Source organism: Gekko japonicus, unplaced genomic scaffold, assembly GCF_001447785.1.
Source record: "Gekko japonicus isolate JY-2015 unplaced genomic scaffold, Gekko_japonicus_V1.1 scaffold2096, whole genome shotgun sequence".
NCBI classification, from domain to species: Eukaryota; Metazoa; Chordata; class Lepidosauria; order Squamata; family Gekkonidae; genus Gekko; species Gekko japonicus.
In genome coordinates, this window is record NW_015164724.1 from 15212 (window position 1) to 27222 (window position 12011).

The following is a 12011-nucleotide window of genomic DNA, read 5'->3' on the forward strand; positions in this document are numbered from 1 at the left end:
GCTAGCAATCCAAAACAGTCCAGTGGCACCTTTAAGACCAAGTTTTAATCAGGTACAAGCTTTCCCTCCTCTGCGAGGACAGCTCTGCACGTCCCGCCCCCCAAAGTAAATCCAAAACAGTCCAGTGGCACCTTTAAGACCAAGTTTTATTCAGGTACAAGCTCTCCCTCCTCTGCGAGGACAGATCTGCATGCCTCCCCCCCCCAATAGCTAGCAATCCAAAACAGTCCAGTGGAGCCTGAGCGGTGGGTGTTGCCTTCTGACACACTTCCGGTGATGTCAGGGGGTGTGGCGTATGCAAATAAGTTATGCTAATGAGTTGTGCTAATGAGCTCCTGCACCTCTTTTTCTACGAAATGACCCCTGGGGGCCTCCCATCCGAGTACTCGCTAGGGTCGGCCCTGCTTAGCTTCTGAGATCTGATGAGATCAGGCCAGCCTGAGGCATCCAGTCAGGGCAGAGACACTTAGGGGATCTGGTGAGCCTCTACCGCCCATGGAAGTTGCTTGTGATGTCATGCTGCCCCCTAGTCGTGCCACACTTCCTATTTGTGATCCATCCAGGAAAGTGGTGCTTTTCGTACAGGAAGCATCTTGAATGCTTTCTGGAGATGGTGCTTTTGGAGACATAGTGGAAATATTTGAGAGAGGTGTAAAAAAAAACCTGGCCAGAACAGGGAGGCGCGCGTGTGTGTAAATGAAAAGAATATTTTAAAAATGCAAATGTTCGGGCTCAGCCTCAATGGACTGGTAGCACGGTATGGGGTGGGCGGGCGGGTGGGTAACTAAACAGAGTTTGAATCCCACAGCACCCTAAATTGTCACTCTTGCATATGAAACATCTGTGCAATTTTCTGCTGAAATTAACTAATGTCCTGAATCGATGTGGATTAGCACTAGTGTGGAATCACACAGGACTGGATTGTCCTGAATGATTCTTTCAATTCTTTCTTTTATCTCTGACCAAAAGTAACTTTTGAGCTGCTGCGGCTCAAGTGCTTAAGACGCTGACCGCAGGCTGTGGAAGGTCAGTAGTTCAGCAGTTCGAGACACGAGTGTGCCGCATGACGGAGTGAGCTCCCGTCTCTAGTTCCAGCTCCTGCCAACCTAGCAGTTCGAAAGCAAGAAATTGCAAGTAGATAGATAGGTACCACTTCGGTGGGAAGGTAACAGCATTCCGTGTGCCTTGGTGTTTAGTCATGCCGGCCACATGACCACGGAAACGTCTTCAGACAGCACTGGCTCTTCGGCTTTGAAACGGAGATGAGCACCGCAACCCTAGAGTCGGACTCGACTGGCTTTCGAGCAAGGGAACCTTTACCTTTACCTAAAAGTAACTTGCTCTTTTGAATGGCTTTGAGTCCATCCTACTTAGATTAACACAACAGAAACTGCACTGAAGATAAGCTTCTAACACTAGAATGCCTTTAACTACAGAGAGGGCCTGGATCGAGGTAAGCTGTGCCTCAGACCATTCAGAATGTGGATCTCTGGCACCATTAAGACTACAAGGTATGTAAGGTCCTTTGATGAATAATATAAGGTATGCCAGGTCCTTTGATCATAATATAAAATACTTTTGGGAATACTTACATAGCCCATTCAAGCTTCTCATTTTTAATGGAGTTATACAGGCTCTGAAACAAAGATACAATGTCAGATTCTTAGCAGATTCTCAGAAAAAATATCCCTCTGTGTGACACACATCCAGTCAGCCACTACTTAAGTCCTAAGGTATTCTCAGTGGAACCCTCTGTTACTGGTTTAACTTACTGGTTTAATAAAACTTAACAGCTTTATTTCCAGCTTATGTCCCACAGGCTGTTTGATATCAAATCAATGACTAGAGGGAGCAAAACACATGCAGAACACAGGGGGGGGGGGAACCCTGAAGAAACAAGAACTTAACAGTGAGTAAAATGAGAATGTGGAAAAACCCAATGAAATAATAGATTTCTCATCTAGCTGTCCCTGTACAGCTTGCCGTTTCTGCCACTCATGAGCAGGTGGAAGTCTTATCCACACATTTTGGTTTTCCCAGCCCTACTTTTAGGAAATCTAAAACTGCCACTTTAAGTGAGCTATCCTTCTTCACAGTGAGCCAGTGTCAGGTTCAACAGCAAGTAAATCTCCACACACATTTCCAGGGAAGCGCTATGCTTTATTGGACTACAGGTCTGTTGCCATGATCTACAGGGATATTGTTAGGAATGACAATGGGGCAGATGCATCCCTTCATATAGCGTGATGCTGCAAGTGGCTAAGCAAATGAAATCCAAGCACACGCGGGGGAATTCTCCCGGCGGGAGGTTACATAATGAACGGGAGAGTCTCCGTGCCTCATGAGAACAGAAAGATTCACACCAACAGTGGAATGCAAGCCCTCCCTCTTCCTCAAGGTTAGTCAGATAACCCAGTCTGGCAGCGCCGGTTCGCACGGTCTCAGGAGCGCCTCCCTACCGCTGTTTACAGCAAGCGAGCAAAGCAAGCGAGCAAGCATGCGCCGTTGCGCCACAGTCAGGAAAGGACACATACACATGAAATATGGCAGCTAGTTGACAGCCAGACCTGCAAGATCTCCAACCGATGAGCATCTGTGATAATACCACTGTAGACTAAGTGACCATTCCACATTTTACTGTATAAATGAGATCATATGTGTTTAACTCCATTGTTGTAGGAGAAAATGATTATGGGATGAACCTCTCCCACCATGTGCAGAAAACAGGGAGCTGTATTAGGGTGAACTGCTGTTTAGGAATGGCAAATCCCATCCTTCTGGCTTGCTTTCAGAACCCTTACTATTGAATATAAATATTCTAGCTGAACAACACATAGGGTTGAAATGGTAAGAAGAGAAGAGATTGGATTTATACCCCACCCTTCACTACCCGAAGGGGTCTCAGAGCGGCTTACAATCTCCTTTCCCTCCCCCCCAACAGACACCCTGTGAGGTAGGTGAGGCTGAGCGAGCTCTCTCGAGGACTGCTCTTGAGAGAACAGCTCTGAGAGAACTTGTGACTGACCCAAGGTCACACCAGCAGCTGCATGTGGAGACGTGGGGAATCGAACCCGATTCTCCCAGATTAGAGTCCGCGCTCCTAACCACGACACCAAACTGGCTCTCCTGATCCCAGTTTTATACACAAACCAGATCTTGGGGCAGGTGGCTCCAGAGCCGTTCTCTATCTGAGCTTCCTGTTCTCAGGGACAGCTGCTGGCTCAGTCTTCTCTGCAGCACCGCACCCTCCTCAAGATGGCCACCAGAGGAAGAACACCCTGACCAGTGTTCCCTCTAAGCTGAGTTGGTGTGAGCTAGCTCACAGGTTTTTAGCCTATGGCTCACACATTTTTGTATTAGCGCAGGAAGGATGGCTCCAAAGCAAACTAATTTATGCAGCAGCCAAATCTCCTGCTCACAATGTTAATGCCAGTAGCTCAAAGAGTAGAATTTTTGCTCACAGAGCTCCATAGCTTACAGGGAACATTGACCCTGACTAGGAAGGAGCCCGTAAGAGCTGCAGCAAACAGCTGACTGACAGGTCCAAAGAGCATTGTCCTGTAGACACAAAGCTCCGGCCTCCAGGCCTGGCCTTTCACTTTGTGGTGTGACGACTGTGCTAGATTTGTGGGGTTTGATCCTTATTCCTGGGCTGGGCTGGTTCTGTACCGTCCTTATGGGCTCGCTGCCTATCTCTGGATTGACCTGGGGGCTCTTCCATCCTGCCCTTATCTGCCTCCGTTGTTAGTTGGCATGCTGAGAAAAGTTGGCATGCTGAACTGCAGGCTGTGGAAGGTCGGTAGTTCAGCAGTTCAAGACCCGGGTGCCGCATGACGGAGTGAGCTCCCGTCTCTAGTTCCAGCTCCTGCCAACCTACCAGTTCGAAAGCAAGAAATTGCAAGTAGATAAATAGGTACCCCTTCGGTGGGAAGGGAACAGCGTTCCGTGCACCTTGGTGTCTAGTCATGCCGGCCACATGACCACGGAAACGTCTTTGGACAGCGCTGGCTCTTCGGCTTTGAAACCGAGATGAGCACCGCAACCCTAGAGTCGGACTCGACTGGCTTTCGAGCAAGGGAACCTTTAGCTTTACCTTTACATGGCATCTAGACCACAAACTAGTGCTGGGAAGCTGTCTTAATTGGAGCAGGGCACGTAACAAGGAGCGGCTGAGTCCCTGGGCCCCTGAGCGATGCGGAGGAAAGTGACATTCTCTTTCTAAGCAACCCATTTTCTCTCCGGATTCGGTAACGCTTCAGATTGCCCAGGAGGGCAGCTTCTCTCCTCAGGAACTCCCTGCGCAGCAAAGAGAAACCTGGCCTCGAATCCTCCCGCTTGACAGGCAAGACGCTGAGACTTAAAAGCTTTCGGTTACATATCGACGGCACATTGTCCCTGACAAGGCTATTCTATTTGCACTCTTAGGACCTAAACTGGAAGGTACATAAAATTTTCAGTTCATACGACAGCTTCTGACACAAGGCCAGATATATTTGTGGCCCCAAACAGAGACTTTTTGGTGTGTCATTCAATTCCATATTGGAACATTCCAATTTTGGTCCTATTTTATTTATTTATTTATGGTTAACTGCTTATTGTTAACGTTCCGTGCGCCTTGGTGTTTAGTCATGCCGGCCACATGACCATGGAAATGTCTTTGGACAGCGCTGACTCTTTGGCTTTGAAACGGAGATGAGCACCGCAGCCCTAGAATCGGATTCTACTGGCTTTCGAGCAAAGGAAACCTTTACCTTTATCTTTTTAACTGCCTTACATGTGTTACAGAGACCCTGTTGCTTGTTATGTTTTGCACTATTTGACCTCTGAAGAAGGTTCTTGTGAGCCGAAACGCGTCAGGTCACACATTGTTCTCTTTTGTGTGTATTTGTAACCTTGTACATTTTATGAGGCTTTATTTGGGCCCCTACTAGGTTTTGATATGTCTTTGTAATAAGCACTATTTTGTACACTTATTATGTTTTTAACTTTTGGCCCTCAATAAGTTTTCTAAACTTCCTTAGGAGGTTTGTGCTTTGTTGGTTTAGATTCCCCCCCCAACTCTTTTTTTAGGTGTCTTTTCCCAGGGACACTACACCAGGTGTGTGGGGTTACCAGCCTTCAGGTGGGTATGGAAAAATACAGGGCTATTTTTGGGCAGGAACGCCCAGGAACGGAGTTCTGGCTGGCTCCTGAGTTGGCCACGCCTAGCAGGAACTCATTAGCATAAGAGGCCACACCCAACATCAGGAACTCATTAGGATAGGCTATGTTAGGGGTGTGTGGCCTAACATGCAAAGGAGTTCCTGCTACAAAAAAGGCCCTGGGTTTTGACCACAAACAAGGTAAACAGAATAAGAAGCAAAAGGTGGGTGTGGCTGGATGACCACACTTCTGGTAACACGGGGGTGTGGCCTAATAGGTTAATGAGATGTGATGCCAGGGTGTGGCCTAATATGCTAACGAGTTTCTGCTGTTGGGTGTGGCCTATTATGCTAATGAGTTCCTGCTGGGCTTTTTCTACAAAAAAAAGCCTTGGAAAAATATATAACACTGTGTGCAATAAACAGATCCAGTTGGTCAGCCATGTTGGTCTGAAGCAGTACAACAGATTTAGAGTCCGGGGGCACCTTCAAGACCAACAAAGGTTTATTCGAGGCATGAGCTTTCCTGGGCACGCACACTTTATCAAGTGCGTCAGAATGGCAGGAAAGGTTCAAACTTATTGCCAGAGAATGAACAGCAAATTAACATGCAACATGATGATGATCAAGATATGCAAAGTGACACTAAATAACAAGCTAAGGTTCTAAGGTCAACAGTTGTAAAGCAATAAAGATGTCACACTAGCAGATAAATGTCTAAGAGTGCAGTTCAGATTCGTGTTTGATCTGGTGTCCTCAGGCTTCAGCAATGGATTTTATAGGCACGATCACACAGTCAACATCTATCTCCCGTCCCAAGCCATTGCTTTCCAGCTCAAAACCCCTTTAACCCAGAGTATTTTGTTCCATGCAAAGATGGCCATGATAAAGGACAAAAACGGTAGGGACCTAACAGAAGCAGAAGAGATTAGGAAAAGATGGCAAGAATACACAGAAGAACTATACAAGAAAGACCTCGATATCCTTGACAACCACGACGGTATAATCACTGACCTCGAGCCAGACATCCTGGAATGTGAAGTGAAATGGGCCTTAGAAAGCATTGCTAACAACAAAGCTAGTGGAGGTGATGGTATTCCAGCTGAGCTATTCAAAGTCTTAAAAGATGATGCTGTTAAAGTGCTGCACTCAATTTGCCAGCAAATTTGGAAAACGCAACAGTGGCCACAGGATTGGAAAAGGTCAGCATACATTCCAATCCCAAAGAAGGGCAATGCCAAGGAATGTTCAAACTATCGCACAATTGCACTCATATCACACGCTAGCAAGGTCATGCTCAAGATCCTACAAGCTAGGCTTCAACAGTACATGGATAGAGAACTGCCAGAAGTACAAGCTGGGTTTCGAAGAGGTAGAGGAACGAGAGATCATATTGCCAACATTCGCTGGATTATGGAGAAAGCAAGAGAGTACCAGAAAAATATCTACTTCTGCTTCATTGACTATGCTAAAGCCTTTGACTGTGTGGATCACAACAAACTATGGCAGGTCCTTAAAGAGATGGGAGTACCAGACCACCTCACATGTCTCTTGAGAAACCTGTATAAGGGCCAAGAAGCGACAGTTAGAACCGGATACGGAACAACTGATTGGTTCAGCATAGGAAAAGGAGTACGACAAGGATGTATACTGTCACCTTGCTTATTTAATATATATGCAGAGTACATCATGCGAAATGCTGGCCTGGATGAATCACAAGCGGGAATTAAGATTGCTGGGGAAAAGATCAACAACCTCAGATATGCAGATGATACCACTCTAATGGCTGAAAGTGAAAAGGATCTAAAGAGCCTCTTGCTCAGAGTAAAAGAGTGCAAGAAGATCAAATCAGTCAATCCTAAAAGAAATCAACCCTGACTGTTCCCTGGAAGGCCAGATAATGAAAATGAAGCTCAAATACTTTGGCCACCCAATGAGAAGGGAGCACTCACTGGAGAAGACCCTGATGCTGGGAAAGACTGAAGGTCAAAGAAGACGGGGACGGCAAAGGATGAGATGGTTAGACAGTGTCATAGATGCAACGAACATGAAACTGAGCAAACTTCAGAGGACAGCGGAAGACAGGAAGGCCTGGCGGAATCTAGTCCATGGGGTCGCGAAGAGTCGGACTCGACTGTGCGACTGAACAACAACAAATTTTGTTAAAGGTAAACGTTCCCTTGCTCAAAAGCCAGCCGAGTCTGACTCTAGGGTTGCGGTGCTCATCTCCGTTTCAAAGCCGAAGAGCCAGCGCTGTCCGAAGACGTTTCCGTGGTCATATGGCCAGCATGACTAAACACCAAGGCACACGGAACGCTGTTCCCTTCCCACCGAAGTGGTCCCTGTTTATCTACTTGCAATTTCTTGCTTTCGAACTGCTAGGTTGGCAAGAGCTGGAACTACAGATGGGAGCTCACTCCGTCATGCGGCAGCTCGGGTCTCGAACTGCTGAACTACTGACCTTCCACAGCCTGCAGTTCAGCGTCTTAACCACTTGAGCCTCCGCAGCTCCATTTTTTTGGGATTTTTTTTTACCAGGTCCCAAAGTGGTGTTTTTTCAGCTCTCCCGTTTTAAGCTGCATTTCCCCCCTGTGTGATCGCCCCTCTGGTGTCAAGCCACTTCCTGTTTAAACCCCCTCTCAGCTCGAAAGCTATCTGAGGCTTCCGCTTTTCGCCCGCCATTTTTTTTAGCGTTGCCGGTGCGTGCATAGGCGGAGCTCCGCTACTGTGCTTAGAAAACCGACATTTAAACGGTCACTTTAGAGTTTAGATGAGTTCAGGATCTCACGGAGGCCATTTTCGGGTCAAACGTTTAAAGGGAAGTCTTTTGTTGGAGGGGTTGGATTGATTCGCCCTGGTGGTTCTGCGCATGCGCCATGGTAGTTTCCCCCCCATTCTATGGAGGGGCGCCTATGTGCATGCGCAAGCTGAGAAAAAATTTAGAAACCTGCCAACACACGCTCCCACATGTTAGTAGTGTAGACGCCAGGGAGCGACATCTGCGCGGCGAGGTGGGATAAAGGAGGTAAGTGTGATCGCAATTATCCAGATCTTCAGATCTCCAGATGGTGGTGATACTTCTCTAGAACATTCCACACGCTCCGCAATTGGTTGGTGCCCTGGTGTGTCACTCAGAATCTGTCCCTATCCACTGGCTGTATTGCTCGAGTCTTGCCTCTAACATTCTAAACAGTTTGCTGTTCCCCTCCCCCCCATAGCCAGTCAGAACACAGAGGTCATTTGCATATGCAGCCTCATTGGCCTTTGCCTCGGAACACAGAGGTCATTTGCATATGTGACTTGATTGGCTTTTGCCTCTAACATTCTAAACAGTTTGCTGTTCTGAGGTAAAATGTGTCCAATCTCCAGGTGAGGGCTGGAGATCACTGATGTGGCCCCCGTATGACAGCCAATGTGACATAGCAGTCAGGGCTTCAGAGCATGGGAGAGGCTGCAGGTGTGTGCGAGGTGGAAAGCTGAGGGGGAAATAAAGGTAGGTTGATGATTGGCTGGGAAGGAGATAGGGCTGCCAACTCCAGGTGGGAAATTCCTGGAGATGTGAGGGGTAGAGCCTGGAGAGGGTGAGGTTTCAGGAGGCATGGGACCTCGGACAGGTACAAAGCCGTAGACTCCACCCTCCAAACCAATCACTTCCTTCTGGGGAACCATCATTGCCAATCTCCAGGTGAGGGCTGGAGATCACTCAAAGTTACAACTATTCTTTAGGTAGCAGAGATCAGTTCCTCTGGAGAAAATGGTGGACTCAGTGTCACTATACCCTGCTGAGGTTGCCACAGCAAATTGACACTGAGTGTCCAAGGCTGGGGCACCCGCCCAGAGCCTCTTTCTAGAGGTCGTTGTATTTATTTCCACAACGGGCCTATATCCTAGTCAAATATAATCCAGTTAGAACCAGAGCAGTTTAACCCACTCTCAGCACGCCGGCTAATGACCGCACCCTAAAGGTGTCTTTTCTAATTGTGGGAAGTGTCTGGGAATCTTCATTCGCTCCTGTCAGGCTTCATCCTCTCCCCCATCCCCCTCCAAAAAACGCTGTTATGTCAGCAGACTGAATGTATGCAAGAGATATTAGGATGTCTGCTGACATGACAGCATTTTTTTGGAGGGGGAGGTAGTGTTAAGTGCCCTCCACACCTGACAGGAGAGAATGAAGATTCCAAGACACTTTCCGCAATTAGAAAAGACACCTTTAGACATTTATCTGCTAGTTTGAAATTGCAAGTAGATAAATAGGTATTGCTTTGGTGGGAAGGTAACAGCATTCCGTGTGCCTTGGCGTCTAGTCATGCCGGCCACATGACCACAGAAACGTCTTCGGACAGTGCTGACTCTTCGGCTTGGAAACTGAGATGAGCACCACCCCCTAGAGTCAGATTCGACTGGCTTTCGAGCAAGGGAAACCTTGACATATTTATTGCTTTACAACTGCTGATCCTATAGCTTTAACTTGTTATTTAATGTCACTCTGCATATCTTGATCATCATCATCATCATGTTGCATGCTAATGTGGCTTTCCCCTTTGTTCCTTTCTCTGATTTCAAAGTAGGTCTTCCAACCTCCGGCTGGGGTCCAGAGATCTCTTGGGATTATAACTGATCTCCAGGCTATAGAGATCCGCTCCCCCACTTTGAAGACTGGACTCTATGGTATTACGCCCCTGTATAGAAATATTGATTTCTAAAAGTCTCATGTCTTCTCCTGTGATGTCTTTCTGATAACATGCTGTGTCTTGTTTCCTGTTGCAAGCCAAATGGTGAAGGCCACATGGCCTAAATAGCCATGCCATAAACCCACATTCTTTCACACTTCCATGCCAAACGCCAGACCTCATGGCTACACTTTCTGGCCCACATGCAAAAAGTCACGTACATCACGGAGAAGCTGGAAGCTGGGTCACCTGACTGCAGGAGGGGCCTCCAAACTTCTAGCCTATCCCCACATGCAACTATGACAACCAACAATTGGGCACACCCATGCCCACTCGCAATTGGCTAATAGCCACATCTAATTTGTGACTGGAATTGGGCTATAATTGTTTGATTCCTATGGGAATGAGTTCTCTCTTAGCTCTTGCTCTCTGCTCCTGTTCTCTCTGCTTGTTTTATGGCACCTAGAAATGCCGTCCCTTGGGGGACAAAGAACTGCTTTGTGAATTGGACCACATGGTTGAGCAAAGATGGATTTTTCCTTCAAAATCCCGTGGACTGTTTGGATGTTCCTGAACTTGGTAAATATGTATCTTTTACTGTGTAGTTAAGGCAAATAGCCTTAGGCTTGTTATTTTGGTTAACTCTGGTAGTCTTTGCTAAGCTCTGCACTAAATAAAAATTCCTCTGACTGTTAAAATTGTCTTTGATGTTATACTTGAGTTCCAAGCCTAAATCCTGTGGCCTAAACGCTCCCCAGATACGCTACTATTGGAGAGTAAAAGTGTGCATCTCCGAAGTGAGTTGCTATTGTGTTAAATCCCAGATGCTAACTAAGGGTTTGGAATCTCTCCCTTAGGAAAGGCAGGGACTAGTGAAAAGAGGTTCTGGTGGCATATTGTTCTGAGAACCTGAGAGGGTATAGCCTACCTCTGGGTTTGTTGTTTAAGGTACTGGAAAAGTACAGGATCCCCTCCCATTCCTGGACTGGCTTGGGTGGGAAATACCTGTACAGCCCCACATAGGTTTCCCCCCCCTAAACTTTACCTCCCCAGGCTAGTGAATCTCCAGGCATTTCCCCATCCTATTTCACAGCCTCACCTTTAACAGATCCTTTGGAAAATCCTTCCCATCATTTAATCCATCCAGGTTAGCAGTAAATTGCTGGCAGGACATTTTCTTCCCGATATTCTGTAATGCAGAAGAGAGCCAGTCACCTTTTCTGTTTTCATCAGTCTGTTCTGAAAGGCTCGGCACAAAACTTTAAAATGCAAGGCAGACGTTTCTCAGACAAAACCCTGGGGTCAAGCGCAATCGTGCAGAAGCCTTGAACAGCTCCTCTGGAGAGTTTGGCACGGCACAGACATTTCCTAAATAAGTAAACAGAAAGGAAAAGAAAGACAAGAATCGATGACTGTGCAGGTTTCCTGTTGACGCATGCGGCCATGGGCATTTCCACACACGTTGAATAATGTACTTTCAGTGCACTTGGCAACTGGATCTTACTGTGCGAAATGGCAAAATCCACTCACAAACAGTTGCCGAATTGCATAGGAAGTGGATTGAAAATGCCTTATTCTGCATGTGTGACAGCGAGCTATGTCACGGTCTGCTTGTGACTCTGGAGGGCGAGCACCACTGCTGCGGGCCGGGCATCACCAGAAGCCTTGCTCGTTCTGGGAGACCTTCCAGGAAAACCAGTGGTCCCTAGCTGTCTTTTTTCCCATCAAAGTCTTGCTTTTGATTAATATTTCATTTTATGAGCTGCAGTGGGCGTCCTTGAATCTAGCCGATAAGGCAGGAATCCCTGATTCAGTGGCACCGGCCGCCACCCGTGGAGTTTGGAGGAAAGGTACTAGTGGGCCACACACCACAGGGGGCCCATCCGAAAATGTTGGGAAGTTTCAAGCCAAGGTGCTTCCAAATGGGTGCTCCCTGCAGAAGTAGAGGCGATGCCTCTTGGGCTCGTCTGAAGCATCTCCTGCTCCAGTGAGGCGGATAAAGACAGGAATGGCTCTTTGCTTTGGAAAGAGATGCTTTGGGAGGGATATGAGCAACAGGGAACATGTTGGTGGATGGCACACTGGGGATCAGTGAGATAGGAACTCTCAGTCTGGGGCAAGGGATGCTCTGTCTTCTTGGTGCTGGGGGTGGGGCAACAGTGGGAGGGCTCCTAGTGTCCTCCTGGCCCCACTGCTGAAC

At 47.4% G+C, this 12011-nt stretch overlaps 1 protein-coding gene across 1 annotated transcript in view; it reads right to left on the minus strand.

Annotated features, from left to right (window-relative positions):
* LOC107109023 (PH and SEC7 domain-containing protein 2-like) overlaps positions 1-12011 on the minus strand; it is a gene marked incomplete at its 3' end in the record, with an annotated part of 72963 nt that overhangs the window by 9303 nt on the left and 51649 nt on the right. Inside the window, exons 9-10 of the mRNA XM_015409593.1 lie at positions 10911-11000; positions 1593-1636 (exon numbers count right to left, since the gene is read on the minus strand). Coding sequence (XP_015265079.1) covers positions 1593-1636; positions 10911-11000 — 134 coding nt within the window. The remainder of the gene's footprint in view (positions 1-1592; positions 1637-10910; positions 11001-12011) is intronic.